This window comes from Nicotiana sylvestris, chromosome 10 (genome assembly GCF_000393655.2).
Source record: "Nicotiana sylvestris chromosome 10, ASM39365v2, whole genome shotgun sequence".
NCBI classification, from domain to species: domain Eukaryota; kingdom Viridiplantae; phylum Streptophyta; class Magnoliopsida; order Solanales; family Solanaceae; genus Nicotiana; species Nicotiana sylvestris.
The window spans coordinates 173172187-173199987 of record NC_091066.1 but is presented as its reverse complement, the minus strand read 5'-3'; the positions used below and the strand labels follow the sequence as shown (position 1 = coordinate 173199987).

General features: G+C 35.2%; 1 protein-coding gene across 7 annotated transcripts; it reads left to right on the top strand.

The window, feature by feature from the left end:
- The first annotated feature begins 9431 nt into the window (after positions 1-9431).
- Positions 9432-27197, top strand: LOC104247885 (mitogen-activated protein kinase 9-like). Of its 7 annotated transcripts, XR_011403176.1 has the most exons (16): positions 9432-9509; positions 10738-10896; positions 11216-11277; positions 12452-12860; positions 12951-13078; positions 13324-13383; positions 13877-14026; positions 14117-14272; positions 14362-14499; positions 14591-14664; positions 16391-16492; positions 16593-16836; positions 17191-17305; positions 17769-17905; positions 25616-25679; positions 27101-27197. XR_011403176.1 is itself a non-coding variant. In XM_070160691.1 (14 exons), exons 3-13 carry the CDS (start codon positions 11275-11277, stop codon positions 17260-17262), a joined length of 1536 nt encoding a protein of 511 aa, XP_070016792.1. In that variant the 5' UTR covers positions 9432-9509; positions 10738-10896; positions 11216-11274; the 3' UTR covers positions 17263-17305; positions 25616-25828. The 7 variants fall into 7 exon arrangements, 4 of the variants coding, with proteins under 4 accessions (XP_070016792.1, XP_009802332.1, XP_070016794.1 ...); XR_011403177.1 differs by lacking the exon at positions 17769-17905 and having other exon boundaries at positions 27101-27196; XR_011403175.1 differs by lacking the exons at positions 25616-25679; positions 27101-27197 and adding an exon at positions 18924-19360.
- The last annotated feature ends 604 nt before the right edge of the window (positions 27198-27801 follow it).

Here is a 27801-nt window from a genome sequence, read left to right as displayed (position 1 = left end):
AAAAAAAAATACAAGAATCTTCAAGACACAACAAAATACAACTGAACAAGTGACTAAGCAGGTGATACTTGAGATACATTGTAGAACTTGTAGAAAAAGTAGACTTATATAGTTATATGCAGGCTTTAAATTTCTATCCATAGATGCAGTTTAAGGTGCAAGACAAGAGGGGTTGCTCTGATGGTAAGCAACCCCCACTTCCAACCGAGAGGTTGTGAGTTCGAGTCTCCCCAAGAGCAAGGTGGGATGTTCTTGGAGGGAAGGATGCCGGGGTCTATTTAGAAAAATAGTCTCTCTACCCTAGGGTAGGGGTAAGGTCTACGTACACACTACTCTCCCCAGACCCCACTAAAAATATCTAAAAGACATTTTTAGATATTTCAATCGTTAATGTATTTTATAGTACTTTTTACGTAGTTTTCAAATATATAAATTTTATTTCAAAAAACTTAAAAATTCTATTTTCGAATTCATGATTAAAATTAAGAAGTTTTACTCTTCGAATTCGAGCTCCACCATATAAATTGGGACAAAAAAATATAATTTATTTGATTGTAGGAACGGACGAGCTACTCCATCCGCCGTATTTGTTACATATACCCTGAATTTAACAGAATTATTGTTTAATTGCTATGGAGTTTAAAAAAAACCTCTTTACTTTATAAGGGTGGAGGTACGGTGCAATGGGACCAGCAAGGATTGTGGTGGAGTAGTAAGTACTTCTTCATCTTTAATCGAAGGTCTCGGGTTCGAGCTTTCGAGCTCTGGATATGTAATCGTCTTTATTAGATAGCGCTTTACCCTCCAACGTGGAACTTTCCAATGCGCCTCAATACAATTACCGGATACCTAAGTGGAAAACCAACAAAAAAAAGGGGGGTGCGATGGGTTTTAATTGAATTGTATCTTCATCGAAAAATTATTGGAGTACTACTGTATGAATAGAGCAAAAATAATTATTCTTACTATATAAATTACTGAATCCCTTTCGCACAGGAAAAGTTATAATACAACAACAAAGGGAGTTAAAAAATTATTATAGATTACATTCAAATTCTACGTGTGATATTCTTATATTTCCACGTGGCCTCGGTACTTTACAACTTGTTTTCATAATATATCGTATTATACTGTATTGTTTGATGAATACAATATTTGAATAAATTGTGTTGTTTGTCGTTTCATGATATTTGTGTTATATTGTACTATATTATACTATGCTGTTTGATGAATACAATGAGTAGATTCTATCGCTTGCATCGTTTCATGATATCACATACCAACAACATGAAGAATAAACTTGCAACATCACTAAAAAAATAGGATACATAATAGAATTATTATATAAAAAAGTAGGGTTAAGAATAAAATATAATTATTTAATGATAAGGAAGGGCAAGATGAGAGAAAAAAGCAAGGTAACGAAGCCACCACACCAAATCTGTCGTTCCATAAAATGACATTTTTTATCATTAACTAACAACGAATTTAACAATACAATACAGTGTAATTTAAGTAACAATCAAAACAAACATTATATTTTAAGTAACAATATTGAATACAATACAATAGGTATAGGTAGCAATCATCTAAACAAGTTGTAACTATCCAATGATTAGAGTGGACAGATTTATTATCTACTTCTCAAAGTATACCTTTATTACATGATTTTAAAATAAAAAAGATTTTTACCATAGAAAAAAAAAAGGAATATGTGGTTGACGTGCCATTATTTACAGTCTCATGGAGTAGTATTTTATGGGTATTTAACGGGTGGGCCGGGCTGGGCCGGACTGGATAGAAAAATTTAGTACCCGTGCGAGTTATGGTCCGGGCCAGTTACGGGTTGAGTCATACCGGGTTTAACGGATTCAGGTTCATCCGGGTAAAAATTGAACCGTAAGGGTTACGGGTTTATGGGGCCGGGCCGGGTTAGTGTTATTTTTATTTTTTAATTTTTTTTTGTATTTTATATAACTATTGTAAGTTGTATTAATTTAAAATAAAAATATAAAGAATACAATGAAGATAGGAAAAAATTGCACTTATAATTACAAGTGCTACATTTATTTCAAAATTCAAACTTACAAATTGAAAAGTTTACATTTAACAACAAGTAAAATTAACCAAAAAAGAGTAAATTCAAAGGTTTTGCATTGCATTAATAAGTTCTTCATAATCAATATGAACTGAGTGACCTTCTTCTGGAGTGTTAAATTCGGATGGGTTACCATGTGTTAATATATCTCCAAGTTCCTCGTCTTCTGGGCAATCAACATCTTCACGTCCTTGATTTCTTCGTTCGGATCAAATCCAATCTCTGAAACATACTAAAACTTCCAAAGCATTGCTTCCCAATGAGTGACGGGTGTCTCCAAGTTGTTGTCTTGCTTGGCTAAATGCACTCTCTTATGCAACTGTTGAAATTGGCACATTCAGCACGTCCCGAGCCATAGCGAAAAAAACAGGAAATTGCTTTCCATTCTCATGCCACCATCCCACTGGTGAAAATTCCTCTGTGCGAGGCTCTTTGCTTCTGCAAGTAGAATTGAAATCCATCAATGTTCCTGCTACTGGTTTGAGTGTTAGAAAATGTAAACAAAATATTAAAACTATCAAGGCCTTCTTCCTAATCCACAGTAGCAGAAGTGGTACAGTGCATAGTGAGATTAACATTGCCTACATTAAGAGCATCATCATCAATTATATTTGCATAATAATTATATAATTGTTGTAAAGATTCATTTAGCTTGTTCATACAAGCATATAAATCTGGGGTTTCAGTTGGTCCAATCTCCATATAAGTATATAAAGCATTCATTAATTGGTGACAATCAGACATCTTAATAGATTGTCCTCCAGTCTTATGTTTAAAAGTATCATTACAAAGTTTGCATTTAACTCTATCACTATTCGGTATGTCTTAAAAAAATCCAAACCTTACTTCTTTTTCTACGATTATTAGTCGGGGCCACATGTGGTCTACTACTAGCACCACGACCATCACCCCTGCTACTAGCTCCAACACCACTAGGTGTAAGTCCTCTCATCTTCCATTTCTAATTCATTATCTTCTATACCAAAATCTTCCTGGAATTGTTCATAATCTATATTATTATCAGGTAATGTTTCAGAAATATTTGGAGAGGTATTTAAATTACTACCAGATGTTGAAGCTGAAGTACTACCTCTTTTTTTATTTCCCCGATTAATAACCTTGTTACAAACTCTTTTTGCAGCATTAAACATATTGTAAAAATTTAACTACTAGCAACAATTAAATATGCAAATAAAATAGTAAATAAGAGAAAGAGTTGGAGGGAGTGCACCGAATTCAGCAATAAATTGAGCACTTGATGATTTCGCAACTCCAATGTTACCACGAAGAAACGTCAATTGTTCCAATTTTGAAGTTCAATTGTTCAAACTTCAAATAATAAATACTACGATAAATTAATTCCAAAAAAAGAAGAGCCAAATAGTTGATTGCACTTTAATAGGTGAAGATTGAAGAATGAAAGAATATGAGAATTGAGAATTGAGAGATAAGTGAAGAAATGAGGTAGAGGGAGGGGAGGGGGTATTTATAGTTTTTCAAAGGGAGCTAATTTTTTTTTAAAAAAAACCCAAAAATGGGCTAAAAATGCAATTCAGCCGTTGGGCAACAACCATAATGTGAAATGGACTGTTGCCAATGGTCAGAATCTGAGTCCACGTTTAAAAAAAAAAATTGTTACAGTTAAACCGGTCTGGGTCGGTTAACCGGATGAACAGTGTTGTTCGTTGACCGGGGTTTGACCGGTCTGGTTAACCAGTGGTTCAAACGTGAACGGAACAAACTGCCCTACCCCTATAACCCAGCCCCACCCGGCCCCCTTCTACCGGTCCGGGCCGTTCCGAAAACGGGTTGACCCCGCCCGTTAGACACCCTTAAGTAGTATCAAAGATCAGGGTGGAGATAGCGTTTATAGTTGGGGTTCGACCGACCCCAATAATATGTTTGTCTTAAGAGATTTATTTAATATGTTAAATTTTTAGTTTAAAGAGATAAAATTTTAAACCCTAAAGCTTCAAATTATAACTCCAGTCTCTGAGTCAAACGTAGTTGTCAAAAGAATCCCATTAAAAATCCAAACATTGGAGGCCCCTTACGTTTCTCCACATCTTATAGCCAGAAAAAAAAAACGACAAGCAATAATTAATGAACGGGAGTAATTGTCATTTTCAAACCATATATCCACGGGCCATGGCTGCCATCACTTTGGACATTTCTCTACTCTCCACAATTCAGGGAGCTGAAAGAAGCCAATCCTAGCTAGATTGGAACTTGACTGATCTAGTTATCTTGTGCATGGGTCAAAATCTGACCATACGTGGATTAACGCTAAAAGGAATGACAAGGGGTCGATTAAGTCGTGATTGAATCCACTAGGCATCATAACGACGAGTATCTCGACCGCTACCGAGATCGAACTATCAGAAAGCTTGTAGGGCGAAGTATATATCATGACACTTAAGGGGAACGACCTAAAGTAGAATCAGATTAGAGTATTCGGGCTAAGGACTGTGGGACAAAAGGGAATACTTACTATATATATAGGAGGTAAAAGAACAAGAAAAGGGGTTTCCTCTCCTTCATAAAGAAGAGACGGAAGAACAGAACAAGGAGTCTCAGGAGAAACAAGTGAAGGTTTAGATCTTGGATGCAAATATTTGTAATCGGCATTATTGAATCAATAAGGATAGATCCCATAGCTGCCAATGGCATTCCTTCTTTTCCTTCTTTATTCTTATATTACGGAAGAATACGTCAAGAATGTAAGCCTATCATTTACATTTGATATCTTTTATAATCTTAAAAAGTTTATAAACTTGATTATATCCTATTCTCTCATTCAATGTATTTCGATCTAGAGTTAATTATCTTTGGCTAGAATTTATCCTTTATTTTCCTCATTAATTAGTTTAGCAAAAAGCTTAACACTTTTTGATCAAACATCCTCAAAATTATTCAGTCCTTTTTTTTTTCCGATTTCGCAAAAAGCTAATAAAGGCAGTAAATCCCTTTTTAAATTTATTTGTAATTTCTTGAATCCTTCCCTCTTCGTTTGATCTCTCTCTTAGTTCGTTTTGTGGTCTCTCTTCATCTGTGACGATTTAAATCAAATTTGGTTTATTGTGTTCTTCTTCGCGTGGTTAATTTGCAATAAATCACAGTGTATTGATATATTGATTGCATTTGAACTATTCATTCATTCTTTTTTAAGATCTATCTCGAACTTTTTGGAACCAAAAAACTTGTTGAATAATATATTATGATAAATTAGTGAAACGCAACCTAGCTCTTTACCTTATTCATATGCCTTTTAAAGTTGACTTTTGGTATATATAAGAAAAAAAAATTGCCAATAAAAGAAATAAGGATTAATGAATGTATTAGCCAATAACGTTCAAATCAACAAGTCAAGATCAATATAAAATGTGGCTGTCAAAACGAAGAATCTAAGAAAATAATCTAAGTGTTGGAGGCCAGAAAAATTGCAAGTATTAACGGAATACATGGAGGTTGGCCAGAATTTTATTACTTTTTGATTAAAATCCATTTTTATAATCATCATTAGAGTTTGAGGTCAATCCTTTCCAGCAATGAATGATGAATCTAAACCAAATAGGAGAACACGTCTTTTATGGTTGGCTTAACAAATAACCAACAGTTGTTTGATCACTATATAACTAATTAATATTATTCAAATATATAATATCTTATCTACGAAATATTTTTAAAATATAAATCAAATAGGCTAATCCCTTGATAATAGCTTGGAGTGACGTGTTTCCACAAATTATAAGCTTGGACTGACGTGTTACGATAAAAGTTTGCAATTCGGACAATTATATTATTATTATTAATTAATAATTAACAATTGTTAGAATTATTAATAATTAGCTTGTGAAATTCAGCGTGATGAAAGTTGTAGAATTCAACAAGCAAATTTTCAACTAATAATTTCGTCCTTTGCCGTACAAAAACCAAATCTGGGGACAACTTCGTGTCACTACTTTCAGGTGGGTACGTAGAGCTTGGCTAATTAATTAAATGTTCAACTTGTTGATGCTTATTCATATAGTTATTTATCTTCACAAAATAAATAAATCTGCAAATTTGACTAATGTCAAAAGTCAAATCTGTAAAAACCAAGATTAAGGGTGTGTTTGGTATAACGGAAAATGTTTTCCAAGAAAATATTTTCTTGGAAAACAAGTACTAGTAATCTTATTCATTTTCCGGTGTTTGGTACGCAAATTAAAGAAAATAACTTCTCAAGAGTATTCATAAATAATTTAGATATAATAAATATGAAGTCATAAACTTTCAAATCAACAACCTTCCGAACCCACAAATTTCATAAATTTTCGAACCGCTAAACTTTCAAAATCGCGGAATTTCGAACCCGTAAACTTTATAATTTCTAAATCTGTAAACTTCCAAACACATAAACTTCCGAACTCATAATTTTGGAACTTGTAAAATTTTGAACCTTTAAACCGATAAATAAAAAAATGAAAACTGAAAAATATATTTAAAAAATATTTTTCTTCGGGGGGACAAGGTGGGAAGGGGGTAGTAAAACCAAAAAAAAAAAACAGAAATTTCAATTACAAAAGGGGAGGGGGGGGGGAGGGTTTGGTGCAGAAAAACTAAAAAACAGAAATTTGAAATTGCAAAAAAAAAAATTAAGGTAAAAATAATAATTTTTTTGCAGTGGGGTGGGGTGGAGGGGTAGTAGGGTAGGTGGTAACGGAAAAACTGAAATTAAAAAAAAAGCCTTTTTTGGAGAGGGGGTGAGGTTGGTTGGTGAGGGTGGGGAAGGTTGAGAAGTAGTTTTGGAAAATGTTTACCCTTCTCTTGATAAGGAAAACATTTTCCTCCAATTGGAGGAAAATGAGTTCATAAGGAAAATATTTTCTAAAACATTTAAGCCAACCAAATATAAAAAAATTAAAAAATATTTTCCGGAAAATATTTTCCTTCGTGCCAAACACACCCTAAGTGAATGCATGATTGACCGTCTCCTTTTGCCTAAGGTTCAGGTTAGCTAACCGGTTTAATCATGCGTCAAAGGACTTTCACGTTGCTAATGTCCATAATTAAAGGTTTCGAATTCGAGGGTAGTTGCATGAACAACTATTTTTGATGCTATTTAGATATTAGTCAGTATTTATTTTGTCATGAAATTTTAAATTAAAAATCTTAACTTCAAGATAATTCAAGATATTTTTGTCTCAAAAAATAAACTGAAAAACTAAAATTCAGACTGCACTATATTAGGACGGAAAAAGTTAGGTGTCATGCCGAAGTTAGAAAAGCAAATCTTGAACGACGATAAATCAGATAACAAATGAGAAATCTACCAAAAGAGACACAAACATTTAACGTGATTCAGTCAACCGACCTACGTCCACGGCGGAGATGAGCAATCCACTATATAAAAGAGAGTACAAAATATCGAGAGAACAACCTCACGAAGAGGCAAACACAAGTGACACACTAATATCGAGAGAGCAACCTCACGAAGAGGCAAAAACAAGTGACACACTAACACTTGTCCCGTAAAGTTCTCCCCCTAAACACGACTCTCAAGCCTCCTATGGCTACATTGTGGATGCTACTGAATGAGAATGACGGATCTTCAATTTATAGAACTCCAAACCTTTTCCTACAAGAAAAGGGACTAGCCAAATATGAAAGAATTATATTTTCCCTCTAGGAAAAGAAAAACCCAAATATGGTAAATATGTTGTCCTTTCCTTCATGAAATAGGAAAATCAATTATGGTAAAAAAACCTGGACAAACACCTAACACACTGACTAATTCCTATATAGTAGTCCTTTAGACTAATTCCTATATAGTAGTCCTCGACAAGAGGGGTTGCTCTGATGGTAAGCAACCTCCACTTCCAACCAAGAGGTTGTGAGTTCGAGTCTCCCCAAGAGCAAGGTGGGAAGTTCTTGGAGGGAAGGATGTCGGGGGTCTATTTGGAAACAGCCTCTCTACCTCAGGGTAGGGGTAAGGTCTGCGTACACACTACCCTCCCCAGACCCCACTAAGTGGGATTATACTGGGTTGTTGTTGTTGTTGTTGTTGTTGTGTAGTCCTTTAGAGTGACTACCTGATGTCATTTCTACGAATTCGAGTTCTAAAAAATAAAGACGTTTTAATAAAAAATGCTTTATCCCTAGGTAGATATACTCGATACGAGTTCCGATTAATCGGACCATTTATATATATATATATAAGTGGGCTTTGAACTTGTCCTCTCTATTTGGTTTAGAGACTAGGTCCAAAGGTTGCTTCTAGCTTATCCACTTGAGCCTTCATATTATGATGGTAACATTGGTAAGTTGTTCAAATTGGCAATAGGTGGCTCTAGCTCAACTTTTAGTTCCAGTAGGTTCGATGTAATATGATCAATACATTTAACTAAAGTTTGGATATAAATTTACTAAAAACTTAAAAAAAAGTTTTTAAAATTGTTTTAAAAATTAATTTTTGAAAGTTAAAGTTCTGTTTAGACATACATTTTATTTTTAAAAAGTTAATGTTGTGTGTGAAAGAAAAATTTCACCCGAAAACTGCCCTAAATCAGATTTGAAAACATGAAAAACAATTTCTACTTTTTTAAAAGCTGCTCATATTCCATGAACAAATAATATTTTAAAAAGAATTGAGAAGAAATTACCAAAATTTATGACCAAATGAGAGTTTAATATTCCACATGAATTCATATATCATTTTGTTATTACTTCCTCCGTTCACTTTTACTAGTCCACTATGGACTTTGCACAACCATTAAAAAATAATAAATGAAGTGCATAATTTACCGTGATACCTATATTAATTGATGCATATTTTTAATGAATTTAAGAAAACGATTATAAATGAGTAATTAATATTGTGGGTATAACAGAAAAAAAAAATTCTCTTTTTATGATATGTTAAAAGTGACAAGTAAAAGTGAAAATCTATTTAGAATACTAAAGTGAATGGAGGGTGTAGTTTTTATTAAAGCATACATATTTAGAAATTATATCAAAATTATTTAAAATTAATTTCTTTTTGTAGCTCAAAATATTAACAACAAAGTGCTTAAAAAATTTTTTTTAATTAAAAAAATTGATGTTTTAGATTGGTGAAACATCACAATGTGCTTCCGTTTTATTCATAAGTTGACAATTACTGTAACAATGTCCAAATCAAATGAATATGTCAAACCAAAATCTACACACCAATTGCTGCAGCAGCCGACCAAGAAAAGTCAGAAAAAAATGGAGTAAATTTGATCTATTTTACCCGAAAACATGGCATCCAAAAGAATAGGTAAAATGTTGTAATTCCCTTGGCTCTCATTACTTTTGCCACCTTTTCTTTGCTCAACTCTTTCATATAAGTAAAGCTCGCTGCTGCTGAACTCATTCTCTACAGCAAAGCTAGCCTCAGCTTGAAAAGGTCAGTTCTTTCATATTCTCTCTTAATATTTCTCTCTTTCTCTGTATGTGTATTTGTAGTTTTAGTTTCTATGGCGGTGCAGACTAACCGACTCAAATAAAAAAGAGATAAGGCTCACTATTCAATGTTGGGTAACGGGTGAACTTGCTTACGCATTCAATTCACATACACACGTAGAGGCGGACCCAAGATATTAACGTGACGGGCACCATTATTCTACTCAGCCAGTACCGACTAAAGGTTTTTAGTGTTCAGGTGTCAAGTGATTTAGTAGGCTTTGGACATACGAATTGTAAAATTTGAAAAAATGGTGAAAACAATTTTCAAGTGAAAATGTTATTTGAAATTTAGAGTTGTGTTTGGACATAAATTTCAATTTGGGTTGTTTTTGAAGTTTTGTGAGTGATTTGATTGAAAATTTTGAAAAATAACTGTTTGCAGTTTTTCAAATTTTCGAAAATTTTCAAAGTACATTTTCAAGTGAAAATTGAGAATGTTACGAACGAACGCTGGTTTGGAAAAAAGTGATTTTTTTTTAAAAACTCTTCCATCAAATTTTATGTCCAAACGGGCACTAAAATTAATCATAAAAATATGCAAGATTTCTACCAAAGTTTACGGGGTTGGGTGAACCTTCAAGGTTACACATTGGTCCGCCTCTGCAAACATGTATTGATAGTGTCGCAATTTAGAATGGGGTTGAGGATTTAAACTTGGTAGGTTCAACCTTTATGTTCTTGCGACTGGACTTAAATGCAATTTATTCAACTAGGAGTTCAGGTTAAAGTTGAAATTTTAGTGGTTTTTTTTTCATATAACATATCTATAATGTTGTGTAAAAAATATTAGGTTCAATTGAACCCGTTAATTAGATAGGAAGAATTTGTCCTAGTGGTAGTGCATGAACCTTAGGTTCAAAAGTTGTTAGTGCAACACTTAGACCACCACCCCCTATAGAGGCAATCTTCATTTTTGTAATTTAGTTCCAATGATGCATTGGATTCTACTCTATTTGTTTATTTATTTATTTGGTGATGATGCCTTATTCTTGGCCATTTCGTAGCTTTGTTTCTTATCTTGAAACGCTGTGTTCTAATATATTTTATTCATGTAAAGCTGTTTGTGGAAGATTGTGATATGGACAAAAGGCTGACATATCTAATTTTTGGCTCTTTTTTATTTGGATTTTTATATAGTAGTTTAATATGAACTAATATAAATATAGCAGAATTCAACTGGGGTTGCTTTTACCGGGTCATTTCTTTAGACGTGTACCTTTCATGGAGGTATAACTATAAAAGACTCCAAGAAAGTGTGGAGAGGAGGAGCCATTCCATTTATTATCTAAGAGCTGTTTTCCCTTTGCCTTCACTGACCCTTTTCAGAGGTAGTAATTTCTTCCAATAATTCTGTTATATAGACTACTTGTTCTTTTCTTGAATGCATTTGAATGAAATGTAAATCTTCCTATGGTTTAATCTAACAAATAGGATGTGGTTTTATGTTGTATTGATTGTGTGAGGTCACATGATCTAAATATGCCAGGGATTAGCTGGTTGAGAGTTCAAATTTGGATTTTGGTATTTGGTTGTTAAAAGATTGCAAATTTTAGATGATAAAGATTTCTGTTGTTTTTACAATGCTGTGGATTTTGACGCTGTCTGCTCTAAGTTGTCTTTTGTTTCTAATTTTTTGACACATTGTAGGTTTTGGATTGTGATTTAAACAGCTTGCATCTTAGATAGAAGTCTAAATTCTAAAAAAGATGGTAACTTTTCTTTTTTCTTTTCATTTTTTTTTGGTTGAGATATTTGAAATTTTGAATTTGAAGCTTGCTTTTCAATCTGGCTATTCATATTATCTTTCTTCTGAGCCCTGCTGGCTATTTCCGTATTTATTCGCCGTACTTGGCATGGATAGCCATTAACCCTACTGCTAACCATCATTTTAGCAAAGACAATGTGAAACCAGTATCTAATGTACAAATTTTCCAAGTTTTGTTTAATAGTGAAATAATTTGCGGAAGTTTTAGAGATAACTTCTCTCCACTCACTTTTGTTGACTGGCTGATTACTAATGAGTGAAATTCTTAAAAAAAATGCTTCAGAAATGAAAAGTGGCATAAAAATTTAGACAAAATGTAAAACATGAATCCCTTAACACTTGAAATGTTTCTCCACCATATTTTTCAAATGACACACACTAAATAGGAAAAAACCTCCAAGATTGAACTTACTTCTACTCGTCTTATGATATAATAAGAACATCAATCTTTATTAGAATATCTGAAGGTATAAGCTGGGCATTTTGATTTAAAAAAGGCATAGAGAGCAACCCGCAGTATGCTCACCCCTACTTAGAATGATCCCAAATTTGAAATAATTCAGTCACTCTGATCATCAAGTTTATTCACATGTGATGCGTTTTCTCTTATTGTTGGTCACCTGCACTCTAGTTGTGTCAGTTTCAGCTGCTGCTTTATGATTGCTCCTTTTTGTTTCTTAATCGAGTAGTATTTTCTCATCTCTCTCTAACTATGAATGGTTGTATCAATTTCCATCATTAAGCTCCTGTCCTTAGTCCCATGACTACCTTATAACTCTGAAGCAGAAGCTGATTTACTTGAGTCAATATTATCTAGAGTGGTTCATAAGGTTTGCATCTGATTCTGTATCGTTGATGATTGTTAAATCCTCTTCCTATCCTTTTTCTGACACTTAAAGAGGAGTATTACCCGCATTTCTTGAACACCTTCCCAAAAATCAGTAATATTGGAAGATAATGTTTGGTAGAGATTTTTGATACTTTTCAAATTTTGTGGTGATGATGGGGAGAGAAAAGATTTTAACTCTTTATTTATGTATTACATTGTATGCGTGTTTCTTAGATTTTGCCTGTATGTTTAAAAAAAACAGTTCTGATTGTGTCTTTTAATTTCTCAGGCAATGCCTTTCAAGGAATTCTTCACCGAATATGGTGAAGCACATCAATATGAAATCCAAGAGGTTGTTGGCAAGGGGAGCTATGGTGTTGTTGCAGCAGCAGTTGATACTCATACAGGAGAGAGGGTAGCGATAAAGAAGATCGATAATGTTTTGGAGCATGTCTCTGAAGCCACCCGCATCCTTAGAGAAATAAAGCTCCTCCGGTTGCTTCGGCACCCAGATATTGTAGAAATAAAGCATATTCTGTTACCTCCATGTCCGAGAGAATTCAAGGATATATATGTTGTTTTCGAGTTGATGGAGTGTGACCTTCAGCATGTAATTAAGGCCAATGACAGTCTCACTCCTGAACATTATCAATTCTTTTTGTATCAGCTTCTTCGAGGTTTAAAGTTTATGCACACAGGTGGCGATTCCTCATTGAACACATTCTGGTATTTAGTTAGATTTCTCTTTTACATTTTTATGACTTTTCCCTCATTTATTGACTCAACAGCAAACGTGTTTCATCGAGATTTAAAGCCAAAGAATATTCTAGCAAATGCAGATTGCAAGCTGAAAATATGTGATTTTGGGCTTGCTCGGGCATCATTTGGAGATACCCCATCAGCTATTTTCTGGACGGTACGAAGCATTTCTCTACTTTAAATTTTCTCGATCTATCTTAACCATAATAGCCAGTCAGAAGGTCTCAATGCTGTCATTAAATTGTCAAGTTATTACACCTGTGATGACAAGACCCTGATTCTTTTTTGCTTTCAAGAACCTCATACGTCTCTTTTCTCTTCACAAAATTTTCGTAGTCTATATCTCAGCATGATTTTTGCTTTTATTCCAAAGAAAACTCTTAACTCCTTTGCTCTTTACAGGACTATGTGGCAACTCGTTGGTACCGCGCTCCAGAACTTTGTGGTTCTTTTTACTCAAAAGTAAGTATGACATTAATCGGTAACTCAAATGCTTATATAGTTTGTTTCTTATCCCGTACACTTCTCAAATGACTTTTTCATGTTAATAGTAGATATCTGTCTTCATGTGGTGAAACTTTTGTACTTAGCATGCGGAATTTGCCCTACCAATATTATATTATGTTATTCAGCGATGGCACTTTAATTTCTTCATGTTTTCTTATTCACTCTTATCTTGTTATTAGGAGGGGAAAAGAGCTGAACAGGAGCCCTTTGGGGCCATGGCTGACATTTTTCACAAATTTTACGACGAAAGCTCTTATTTTTATTGTTCTCTTTCCTTATCTGAATTCTGCTCTTTGCAATCTTCATGCCTTAAGTTTCTGTGCTGCAATATTAAATTTTACTTTGCTGGGAAAGAACTTGTGTAAATCATTGCTCACTTATATTTACTTTATTATACTGCGATCGCTCATAATTTGGTATCAATTCTAATACAAACTACTTATTGCAGTACACCCCAGCAGTTGATATCTGGAGTATAGGATGTATATTTGCAGAAATGCTTACAAAAAAACCATTATTTCCTGGGAAGAATGTGGTCCACCAATTGGATCTGATTACCGATTTGCTTGGTTCACCATCCACTGAAGCCATTTCAAGGGTTTGTCCTTCCCTTTCCTCAGTTGAAGTTAATAAACTAGTGATGTATAATGAATGCCAAATGAATGGTCCGTTTTCCCGATATATGCAGATTAAAAATGACAAAGCAAGGAGATATTTAAGCAGCATGAAGAATAAATCCCCCATTCCTCTCTCTCAAAAATTTCCAGATATAGACCCAATAGCTCTAAGATTACTTGAGCGTCTGATTGCATTTGACCCCAAAGATCGCCCTTCTGCTGAAGAGGTAGGACTTAGTAGATTGTTGGACACTCATTGGAGCCTATGATGCAAGTTTTTATTTCTCTCATGCTGTCCTATGTTAATCCCCTCTAGGCACTAGCACATCCATATTTCCGTGGTTTAGCAAACAAGGAGCATGAACCATCTGCTCGGCCTATTTCAAAATTTGAATTCGACTTTGAAAGAAGAAAACTGGCAAAAGAGGATATTAGAGAGCTCATCTACAGGGAGGTATGAGTTGGCAACCAATCTGATCTTTCCTTTTACCTTCTTTTGTGCCTCCTCCTCCATTGTACTACAACATTGAATTTGTCCTTCACAGATTTTGGAGTACCACCCTCAGATGCTGCAGGAGTATCTTCATGGCACTGACAATACCAGCTTTTTGTATCCAAGGTACTGCCAATACTTCTCCTTATTTGTCCATAGTCGTTGGTGCCTATGACCGATAACTAGTTCTTTCTAACGATTTAACTCAATTGTATGATCTTGTGAAATTTGTCCATGCCTGCTTTTTGTTGACCTGCTAACAACAAGCTCATTCTTTTGTTTTAGCACATATGTCTTAGTTATCATGCATTAAAAATAAACATTTTCATCCGTGTAATGCAATTGGAATTAGTATCTAATTGAATCTCATAAAGGAGTGATAAGAGATGTATTGGCGGTAGAAGACACAGCAACTTCAATGGTATTTGGTGTTTCATTCTGTATCTGCACTTACTTTTATCTTGGATTAAGATGACATACTTGAAATTTGATGCATAACATATGCGGTTATATCTGCCGCTGATACTTTCATGGTGATAAAAAGAGAGAAATCTGCCAGTGATGAGGGCACAAGTGTGTCATAGATACTGAATATGATTCAGTCCATGTGTTAACCTTTCATTTTGTTGACTAACTGTGTGATACAAATACTTATGGCGTATTGAACCTACTTTCCAGGCATGCCTTTTTAATTAACTGTTAGTATGTGATGCGGTAAATAATCAGATCTTTTTATCATGTTTCTACGGATGTAAAATTAGTGATGAGGAAGGCTCACTTGAGAAATCCTGCATGCTTTTTTGACATAAGATGATATTGGCGTGACTTCACTAGCAATATTTAAGTCCTAAGGTATTCCATATGAGGAATAGGATAGATACATTAGTGAACATTGGACATTATTTCTGACGGACAATTTTACAAGTTCTTACCATTCAACTAAACAATAATGCTGTTGCACAGAATTAAACAGTGGACAGTCATGTAGCTATTAGCTTAAGCATTTGTGTTGAGAAGTGATCCTTTTCCCTATAGAACCGGTGGATTGCTTGTGGTTGCAACTATGGCCAAGGCTCATGCATGAAGCAGTGTTCTGTGTGCTCCATATGGGTCGAAATGAGCTTCGAGAATAATTCCAATTTCTATCCCTCGTATTGACACATAAGCATCTTCTATCGGGAGTTTGCAGATTCAGTTACCATGCTTTGCTATGATCATTATCAAATAGAATCTGCATTAAGTTGTATAACTACTTCAATGGTGTCATTGAAGTAGTTATGCATTTTACTTGTTAGTCTGGAATATATAAGTTACACAATGCGCAAGACTATGTGACTTTAATAACTATCCTATAATCTTACAAGTAATCATTTTGACTCAATCATCACATTCCTGATATGGGAGGATATATTATTTGGTTTTCTTTTCCTTTTTTTTTTCCGGGAAGAGCTTCACCATTGAACCTGTTTAGGTTGACCAGAGAATTGCTAGTTTAGATGAATTTTAGGGACGGCTAAGCAATTTTGTTCTGTCTGGATCAATATCATGATCCAACTTTTTCAACCCATAACAAGAAACGAGGTATGCTAATTATATCTTGAGTCTTCTATTATACTGCTCTTTACTTGGTCCGACTTGATAATGCTTAAATAAGTCTATGGAAGCTTAAGTGACTCAATATACTTACCTTCAGAAATGATGGTAGCTTTTGCTTTGCTTTCGCCATTTTAGTGAAGAGAGGTTCTCTAATAATTCTCATGATCTTTACTTCTGAAGTCTTCCCTGTTTCTGCTGCATGTTTAGCTATATTTTTATGCAATGCTAACATGAAGTTCGATGTGCATATATATAGTGGGGTCGACTGCTTTAAGGAACAATTTGACTTACTTGAGGGGCACTATGGCAAAGGTGGAAAACATGTTCTCCATCCAAGGCGATATGCCTCCTTGCCTAGGTTAGTTGACCCTGATATTAAGGATTTCATACTTCAGAGCTTATTAATAGTTCTGATAAAGTGTGCTTACTCAAATAGCCTCATTAAATTTTTTCTACAGAGAGCGGGTCTATGTTTCAATAGACGAGGAAACTGATCACGATGGTGAATTTGAAAGGCACGTTGAAGCAACTGTTGCTCATAGATGCCTTCCAAGCCCCCCAAAGTTACACGAGGTCAACAAAGCTGACGCTAGTAATGAAAATGTAGAGCTAAGTACAACAAGCAACACTGCACGCTGCTTGCTGAGAAGTGCTAGCATTAGCTTTTCCAAGTGTGTTGGGGCAATTTGGGAGGACAGTGAGGTAAATTCCTTCTCATATATAGCATGTTAATCACGCAGAAACAACAAACTCAAAAAAAAGGCACTTCTCTAGATATGGAATAAGGAAACTCAGTTTATCACATGGTTTCTATGTATTTGTATACATGAATCATTCTCAAATACACCATGATAAAACGCTCTTCCTCTGCCCTTCTTGTTCCCTTCTTCTCCTTCATTGGGCAGGATGAGCAAATAAAATACATTAATTGATGAATGTATTGTTGGTTTTGATATTTGTCACTAAGTCTTAGCCGATAAACTGCAATTAGATGATTGATGGTGAGCATGATAATGGTGCTCCATAATTTACAGTATTACCTGCATTTGCCCTCAGGATACAACTTTCAAACGGTATGATAATGGGATTAGTAGATCGTCCAAGGAGCCAGCAGCATTGTTTGCTTGACTTCTTATTCTGGATGGATGAGCTGGTGCTAGATAGATTTCTGGTAAGTGACACTTGCTAGAATGTAACTGTAGGTGTTCTATTATTCAATGTATAAGAAACAATCGACAGTTTGGCTATCAAGATCAGCCCATTTCTTCTGTATGACGTTCAAGGCGTCCTCCCTGTAGCCCTCTGCTAGTTTTATATGCTTTGACAGCATCTTCAAATGCCTGAGCAACTGTTATTGATGTATATATAGTCAACTCCATTTTATTTTCCTAAAAATTCTAGTTGTTCTTTGTCTTCTCTTTTTTTTAGAGAGAGGTGAAGTTGTGTAAGTCTTGCATCCTCTATGCAGAATTTGGCACCTATTATTCAAGATTTTAATTTTTCATGATTTTACACGAGGATTTGGATTTGAGCAAGCGTCTTTTTCTTTTTTGAGATTCATTGCTTACTTCTATCTTTCCTTTGCAAATGTCTCAATAATGCTCCTTACTACAGTGGAGAAATTTCTATTGCAGATTAAGAACCTTAAACATAGAGGCAGAGGCGAACTCAGAATTTTTACGTGACGGGGCACAATATTCTTCTCAACCAATGCCCCCTAAAGGCTTTTAATGTTAAGGGTGCCAAGTGCTTTAAATTAACCATTTTCAAGGTATATACATATACATATACAAGATTTCTGTTGAAGCTTATGTGGTCCGGTGACCCCTCACTATAACACATTGGTCCGCTTCATTATAGGATTCTAACACTTAAAAACTTGAGTCTCGGGAAAAGAGATAACTGTCAGCTTTGCGAACTAGGGCTGTGCACGGATCGGATTGGATCGGATTTAGCCTATTTCGGATTTCGGATTCTGAAAAGGGCAATCCGAATCCGATCCGAATTAACATTGGATTGGATCGGATTTTAAACTTTGGATCGGATAATTTTTCGGATTGTCGGATCGGATTGTCACAAAAATTTTGAACAATTTAAAGTTCATTCGGTGTCTCTTCCATCTACCAAAACAAACAAAAAAATCAAAATAAAATCAAAAGTTGAAGAATAGAACATGAAATAGACATAAAAGACAGAAGAGAAGAGAAGAGAGGCGGAAGAAAGAGACATAAAATCAAAGTAAAATCGGAAGTTTGAGTCATTGAGACTCTTTTAGTCTTCACTGAAGAGAAGAGAGGTGCAAGAGAGGCGGAAAAATCTAAGTGAGTGAGGGGGTGTGTGAAAAATGAATAAGCATAACCCTAAAATTTTAGTGTGTATTTATATAGGTACATATAATTTCGGATATCGGATCGGATCAGATTAAAATCATACCAATCCGAATCCAATCCGAAAATCCGAATCCGTATCCAATCCGAAAATCCGAAATTTGAAATCCGAAAATCCGAAATTTGAAATCCGAAAATCCGAAATAGAGTGGATCGGATCGGATTTCGGATATCCGATCCAAATGCACAGCCCTATTGCGAACTGCTGTAGTTTTGCATACTCATGGATTTTACCTTTACAGATATATTTTCTTCCTTTGACATTTGAGGTAAGGATAGTCTACCACCATATAAAGAAATAACAACTCATTGTGAGATGTTTTAAAGATATGTTTTAACATTTTAATGATAACAAACTCTTGTGCATGTATTGGTGCCATAATGTATCCAATACATGCATAGGGAGAATTTGGGTGATTTGGAATCCAAATGTACTGCAGTTTACAATGATAGGAAGCTATGCACAGCTGATCCATGGGGTTGTAAAGAGTGTTGCAAGCAAGAATGAGTTTCAATTTTCTTCAGTATATGGATTACATAACGTAAATGATAGAAAAACATTATGGGACATGGTAAGGACCATAAAGAAACAAGTCAGGGAGCCATGGTTACTAATGGGAGACTTCAATTCAATCCTGGGAGCTGAAGACAGAATGCAAGGCAGGAATGTGCAGGATAGCGAAACAAAGGATTTCAGAGAAGTAGTTGAGGAATGTAATTTGGCAGAATTACCTACAATAGGCAGATCATATACATGGACAAATAGCCATGTATTCAGTAGAATTAATAGAGCTTTTGTTAATGATAAATGGATGCTCAACATGCCTCCTAGACAAGTACATGTCATGAATCCTCTTTTCTCAGACCATTCTCCCTTGGGTTTTGAAATAAATGTGAAATATGATAATGAGAGAAGGCCTTTCAAGTTCTATAACTGTATGGCTGATCATCCTGAGTTTGGACAGGTTGAGGAAACTAACTGGAAATGGAAAGCAGGGACAATGAAAGATATATGGCAGAATTTGAAGTGTGTTAAGGCAGCTCTGAAGCAGTTAAATAGCAAAGAGTTCATGAATGTTAAGCAAAAAATAAACAGTATAAGAGAGGGAGTGCAAGAAGTACAAGGAAGAATGAAAGATCATAATGCACCATCAAGGCTATTTGAAGAAGAGAAAGAGATGGTATATCAATTGGAGAAGTGAGATAAAATTGAGGAGTCAATCTACAAACAGAAGTCAAGAATACAATGGCTACAACTGGGGGATACCAATAATGCTTACTTCTTTGCAAGCATGAAATGAAGGAAGGCTCAGAATCAAATCACAAGGCTCATTGATAGTAAGGGTAACAACTTAACAGACTATAAAGAGATTGAAGCTGAAGTGGTTGAGTTCTACAAAAACCTGTTAGGATCAACATGTGGAAGTATATCTACCATACATCCTGGGAGGATAAGGAATGGACCAGTGTTAAGTAGGAAACAACAACTGGAACTCATAGCTTCTTTTACAAAGGAGGATGTATTTGAAGCTCTCAAGAGTATTGATGATATGAAGGCACCTGGGGGAGATGGCTTTAATGCTTGTTTTTTCAAGAGAACATGGAATATGAATGGAGATGAGATAGCAAAGGCAGTTTTGCAGTTCTTTAGCACTGGGAAAATGTTCAAATCAATAAATTGCACAGCTGTTACACTTATTCCCAAAGTGAAGAATCCAACTTCAATAAAAGAATACAGACTAATCTCTTGCTGTACTACCCTATACAAAATCATATCCAAGATACTGACAAGTAGGCTGAGGATGGTCATGAACACACTGGTGGATGAAAGCCATGCAACTTTTGTACCTGGTAGAGGCTTGATGGACAATATACTGCTCAGCCATGAATTGATAAAAGGTTATGGTAAGAAAGGAGTCTCACCTAGATGCATGATCAAGATAGACATGCAAAAGGCATATGACTCACTTGAATGGGTGTATTAGGAGCAGGTGTTAGATGGACTGTGTTTTCCTAAAAAGTTTGTAGGTTGGATTATGGAGTGCATTAAAACAATGTCATACTTTATTAATATCAATGGCAGTCCTGCTATTCCATTTGATACAAGAAGGGGTGTGAGACAGAGAGATCCTATGTCTCCATTGCTATTTGTCTTAGCAATGGAATACTTGACCAGTAGTTTGAAGAACTTAAAGGATCAACCTAACTTCAACTACCACCCAAGGTGTGAAAAATTGAGTATTATCCAACTCAGTTTTGCTGATGACTTACTACTTTTCTGCCGAGGAGATAGGGTGTTTGTGCAGTTACTATATGAGTGTTTCAATAGCTTTTCACAAGCTTCAGGCTTAGTGGCAAATCAGAACAAGAGCAGCATATATTTTGGAGGTGTTTCAAATGTAGTACAACAGGAGATTACTCAAATAACAGGGTTAACACAGGTGAACTTCCTTTTCAATACTTAGGTGTTCCATTGAGTATAAAAAGGCTATCAGTAAGCCAATGCCAACCATTGCTAGGCAAAATGTTGGGGAGAATTAAACAGCGGGCAGTGAAGTTTCTGAGCTATGCAGGAAGACTACAATTGATCAAAAGTGTACTTATTGCTATACAGTCTTTCTGGTCACAGATTTTCCCTTTGCCAAAGAAGATCATTCAACAGGTTGAAGGCATTTGTAGGAAGTTCCTATGGACTGGTGATACTAGTTCGAGCAAGAAGGCTTTAGTGGCATAGGACAAGTTGTGCAGGCCTAAAACTAAAGGAGGACTGAATGTCACAGACCTCAATACATGGAATATGGCAGCTCTACTGAAACATCTTTGGAACTTGGTCAAGAAGAAGGATAAGCTATGGATCAAATGGGTGCATGCATACTATATAAAAGGAAGGGAACCATGGGACGTTGATGCAAAGCAAGCTTCCTGGATTGTAAGGAAGATACTACAAGCTGGGAAATACTTGAATGAAGCAGGTTTGGACATAGGAAGGGTAATGCAAACTGATTCATTTTCCATTAGAGGAATGTATAAGCAACTAAGAGGGGTATTTCTAAAGGTGAGTTGGAGTCGATTGCTATGCAATAACAGAAGCTGTCAAAAATGGAAATTTATTATGTATCTTGCAATGTAGGGGAGTTTATATACAAAAGATAGATTGATAAGATGAGGGATGCAAGTAAGTTCAGAATGTCCATTATGTGAGCATGAGATGGAAAGCCACAACCATATCTTCTTTACTTGCTCTTTCTTAGAAGATGTTTGGAGAAGATTATTAAAGCGGATGGATATCAGTCGAGAACCAAAAAGATGGGACGAGGAGATCAAATGAGCAATAGAACAGGTGAAAAGCAATGGATCCAAAACCATGTTGTACAGGTTGAGTATGATTGGAGCAGTGTATAACATATGGCTGGAAAGAAATAGAAGGATCTTTCAGAAGACTAAAAGAAGCAGTGAAGATATTACTAGACAAATAGTTAGAGATATTCATTGTATAGGCCATAGTCATAGTAGATTGAGGAATAGTTTACAAAAACTCAACTATTATCCTTAGAGTAGTCAGTGAGGAAGAGATGTTACTAAGTTTGGGGATGCATGTCCAAACTTAGGAGGATATACTTGTATATTTACGTGGAAATAAAGTTTAATTACCAAAAAAAGAAAGAAAGATAACAAACAACATATAACTATTATTAACGTATTAAAAGATGCCAGCTTAAATAGTAATAGCTACCTGATTAAACAACGAATTTTCAGTACTATGCATTTTATGCATTTCAATGTGCTAAATACTAACAAGAAATCAATAATCTTAATTGTACAATTTCTACCTAATTACACTCCCAAAATGCATATAGTAAACCAATTTGCGTACAATTTCTTTATAGTGAACTATGTGATGTTCAATAGAATATAGTCATCTTCAAATTGCACAAATATTGTTCGATCATCACATGCATTATCCGAGAAAAAAAAGGATCCAAATCGTTATTTTTTCAGTCAATTTTGAAATGCGAGATACATACTAACTTTTTTAAACCACTCTTTAATTGCGTCAAAACTATATTAATTTGCATAAGTAAATACAAAAAGAGATGCTCCAGATTTGAGATAGTGGAAGCTACTTAATTAGAGTTATTTTCCACAGTTTGGAAAAGAAAGAACAAAGTAAAGGTCAATTAGAAACAGGAAAAGAAAAGGTCAATTAGAATATACTAGGGATATACATAGGTCGGGTTGGTTCGAATTTTACAATTATCAAACCAAACCAATTGTGTGGGGTTATTAAATCTAAACACCAAATCAAACAAATAAAACTTGGGGTTTTCAGTCTCGGTCTTTCTCGGGTTTTCTCGAGTTTTCGGGTTATTTGGGGTTTTTTTCCCGGTAAAATTTTCGTAGAACAAAACATATAATTGTGCTTAAATTTTTTTTTTAGTCCTAGTAAGATACAACTATATAAAGTATTTTCTAAGAAAATAATAGAGTACAAAATATGAGATATGTCATGGCATTATCTTAAAATATCCAACAATAAAGATAATAAAATTATGTAATATAAATATCGCTAATTAAAAGCCATAATAAAAATAAAAATAATCTAAAAGTACTAAGTCATGCTAAATAAGTAGACTAATAAGGGAGTATTAATTATATGACTAAACTCTAAAGAAAAAATAAAAATATGTTATGCATTTTTATCTATATTATTGCAAAATAAAAAATAGATATTCAATACGTTCCCGTTCGTAGTATTGAGTTGAATGTATTTTGGTAGCATTAGTATTGATTTGATTTTGGTTTAGGCTTTTGTTGGCACTATTTAATTGTGACGACACGGCCGGTCGTCTTAAGAATTTACGCCCCGATCCCCTATTAACTGCTCTCCCCGTGTTTATTTCTGCTATTTTGATTTGCCGAGATGTTCGGTTTTGAGTTTCGAAGAGTTTTGGGACACTTAGTCCCTAAATGAGAGTTTAAGTTTTGAAAATTTGACTGTAGTCAGAACAGTGTGAAGACAACCTCGGAATGAAATTCCGATAGTTCCGTTATCTCCGTTGGGTGATTTCGGGTTTAGGAGCGTGTTCGGATTGTGTTTTGGAAGTCCGTAGCTAATTTAGGCTTGAAATGCCGAAAGTCGAATTTTGAAGTTTTTCGATTCGATAGTGAGATTTTGATCCGAGGGTCGGAATGGAATTCCGGAAGTTGGAGTAGCTCCGTAGTGTTAAATATGACGTGTGTGCAAAATTTCAGGTCATTCGGACGAGGTTTGATAGGCTTATTGATCAAAAGTGTATTTTTAGAGTTTTGGAGTTCTTAGGCTTGAATCCGCGGTTGATTCGTCGTTTCGATGTTGTTTTAGGTGTTTTAAGGATTGGTATAAGTTTGGACAGTGGTATTAAACTTGTTTGTGTTTTTGGTTGAGGTCCCGGGGGCCTCGGGATGGTTTCGGAAGGTTGTCGGAAGAATTGGGAGTTGTTTGAGCAGCTTCAGCTGCTGATCTCTGTCATAACCGCACCTGCGGTTGGGTTCCGCAGGTGCGGAGCCGCAGAAGAGGCGGAGCCATCGCAGAAGCGGAAAAGGGAGAAGCTAGCAGGGCAGAAGCAGGAGATTCACCGCAGAAGCGGCGCCGCATCTGCGTAAGGTTAACCACAGGTGCGGAAGCTGGGCTTTAAGTGAAATGTCGCAGATACGACCATGTCCTCGTAGAAGTGGGACCGCAGAAGCGGATTAGCTGGGCAGAAACATATAAATTCTTGCCTTCGCGAAATTTAGCTATTTTCACCTCTTTTCAAACGGGAAGAAGCCTTGGGGAGCATTTTCAAGGGAGATTTTCAGAGGAGTTCGTTGGGGTAAGGTCTTTGGTCCCTAAGCTCGTTATTGGAGTAATTTTTATCATTATAAGCATGAAATTTTAAGGAAAATCAATGGTAATTTGGAGGTTAGGGCTTGATTAATTAGAGACCTTTGAGTGATGATTTGAGGGACCATTTGAGGTCCGATTTTGGTACTTTTGATATGACTGAACTCGTGAGAGTATGAGAATTCTGGAAATATAAATTTTACCCGATTCCGAGACGTGGGCCCGAGGGGCATTTTAGTCATTTTCCCTAAATTTGCGTATTAGCTTAGAATTTCTTTGTATAATTAGTTACTTGAAGTGTTATTTACATTATGCAATTGAATTGAATAGATTTGGGCCATTTGGTGTCGAGTACTCGTAGCAAGAGCGTGATTTCGGATTGATTTGAGCTAGTTCGAGGTAAGTGGCTTGCCTAACCTTGTGTGGGAGACCTTCCCATTAGGATTTGGTATTATTGATAATTAAAATGCCTTGTACGTGAGGTAACGAGTGCGTACTTGTGCTAATTGTTGGAAATCCGATTTTTCATTAAGTAATTACTAGTATATTTCCTTTCCTGTTTATACTACTTGCAATTTAAGCCAATTGTTAGCTTAGGAAAGCATGTCTAATTGACTTAACTGCCTTATTTGTTCAAATTGCCCTATTTGAATTACGTGCAGCATGCTAGGTTAGAAATACCCGCTTTACCTTGGTATGGAACTTGAATTGAACTGTGTACCTGTTGCTGTGTGTTTACTTTGGGACTACGGAACGGTATTCTGGGAGAACTCCCTGCACATTTACATTGGAACTACGAGATTGCACCCACTAGATTCCCCTTGTACTGATTATTTACATTTGGGACCACGGATCGATATTCCGGGAGATCCCCCTCGCATTTTGAGTTGGACTATGAGACGATATCCCGGGAGATCCACTGAATATTTACATTTGGGACTACAGGACGGTATCCTGGGAGATCCCCGGTTGTTACCTTTGTGTTGAGTTGTACCTCTTTCTGTGTTTACTTGCCTCTATAGAAATTGTTGCTGTCCTTTATATTCTGTGTTACTTTTACTGTTTTAGTTATTTATATTGTTTATTTCTACATTGTTGAACCTTATATTTTATTTAACCTCAGTAGGGCCCTGACCTTCCTCGTCACTATCCGACCGAGGTTAGGCTTGGCACTGACTGAGTACCGCTGTGGTGTACTCATGCCCTTTCTGTGCATGTTTTTCATGTGTAGATCCAGGTACTTCGACTCAGTCCTATCACCCTTGAGGCGAGGCGACTGCTCCAGAGACTTCGAGGTATATCTACCGCGTCCTCAGACCGAGGAGTCCCTTTCTATTCTCGCTTTTAAGTATTAGCCCTTCTGTATTTCTTTTCTTTGTTTGATATTCTGGAGTTAGACACTGGTAGATATTCAAAGGCTTATGGTTTCATGAGATTTCGGGTTTTGGGAAAGTGTATTAGTTTTTGAGAGTAGATATTGTGTATGCCGAGCGACACTTTTAAAATGTTGTTTTATTTCATTATTTTGGTTTTAATTGTTTTCTTCCGCAAATTGGTTTACTTTCCGCATTGTTAGGCTTACCTAGTCGTAGAGACTAGGTGCTGTCACGATGGTTCACGGAGGGCGAACTGGGGTCGTGACATTAATTTACTAATGTTAATGGCTATAAAATTTATTGGAACATTCAAAAGTTCTAAGTCCAACCTTGAAATAATACCTCAAAAGATAAAATTATAAAATCTTTTAAGAAATATTTATAAATTACATCACAATAATATTAAATATATCTAAAATTTCTATATATGTAATGTCGGGTTGGTTTGGTTTCGGTGTGACTTTCTTTAGTTAAAACCAGACAAAACCAATTATGGTCGGTTTTTTTTTCCAACACCAAATTAAATTAAACCAAATCATAGTCGGGTTCTTTTTTCTTGGTTTGACTCGAATTATTGGGTTGGTGCGGTTTGTCGATTTCCATTGTACACCCCTAACCATAAGTTGAGGGGTTGATATGTACCGAATATAAGTTTGTAACTTAATCTATTAAGTCGTTTGCTGTATTAGTGGTAGTTAGCTGCATGCATAAATAGTTGGTTTAGATATTTTTGTAAGTAAGCTCACACAATGTACATTCTATCTCTCGATAACGAAATCTCTCTTCCTGTAGATACTTCTCCCATTTTAGTATCACAAAAGTTTTACGATGACAAGGAAAACTTTTGCTATGAAAGGTCACAAATGTTACATGCAAGGATCTCCTCGAAAAGAAAAATCGTTGAAAGTGAACGTCATTTCTCATCCATTAAGTCAAAGAAGTGTCAATTTAGGTTTTTTCTTCTTTTTTTTTCTTTGATTTTGATTATTCTTTTCCTTTACTTTGGATTGGTTTTATGTTAGTTTACTTGCTTTTTTTTTTCTTGCTTGTTTTCTTGTTGTAGTTTGTGTTCTGTGTTTCTTTCGTTTTTCTAGTATTTCTTTTTTTTTTTCCACTAGAAAAAATGAATATGAGCATTGAATTCCTCGATTCAATTCCTCAAGGTAGCTTTCATTTACAGATTCTAACGCATTCAATATAAATAATTCTGTAGTGTACTGAGAATGTTATGACTGAATCTAACTAGCAAACAATTACTTCCTTTAATGTTCTTTTTTATTGCTTGAATTTGCATTTTCTTTAATTTTCTTCTTAATGTTTTGTTAATTTTCTTGTTGTAGACTAATTTGGCTCAACTTCATGGATGCATGGAATTGCCAGGCGAACTGCCTTGCCAAGAAAGGAGATTATGATAGATCTAAAAATTACTTATGCTATGTCTTTTTTGTGGTTAATTATTTTGTAGCTCTTCTCTTCAGATTCTAAAGTAGTTTTTCGCTTTCTTGTTAAACTTCATATTGGGCATATATTTACAATATATTACCTTGGATATTGTTGCAAAATTTTTTATTTATTAATATGAAGATCTGAGTAATTTAATTTAAAATTCTAAAATATTTCTTCCATTAAAAAGAAGACAATCTTTCCTTTTTAATAAAGATTTCATATTTTTTCTTTTTAATATATAGACGTCATTAATATCTAAGCAAAAAATAATAAAATATGCTATTAAAATTTTTTGGAACCTCAAAATTTTGGGGCCCAATACAAAGGCTTTACTAGCTTTTGTAACGACCCGATTGGTTCTTTTTTTTTTTTTTTTTTTTTTGAATTTGATCTTCAGATTTCCCCGTGATGAGTCCCTGATTTTTAGTTGGGAATTCAAATGAGGTCGAATTTAGTTCGAGGGATCTTCATCTCGTTAGTTCGAACGGGGTCGAACCTTACTTTGTTAGTTCGAACGAGGTCGAATTTTAATAACTTGAATGAAAGTCGAGTTTTACTCTTTGGCAATGGCCGGGGGCCGTATGGGTGTAAATTC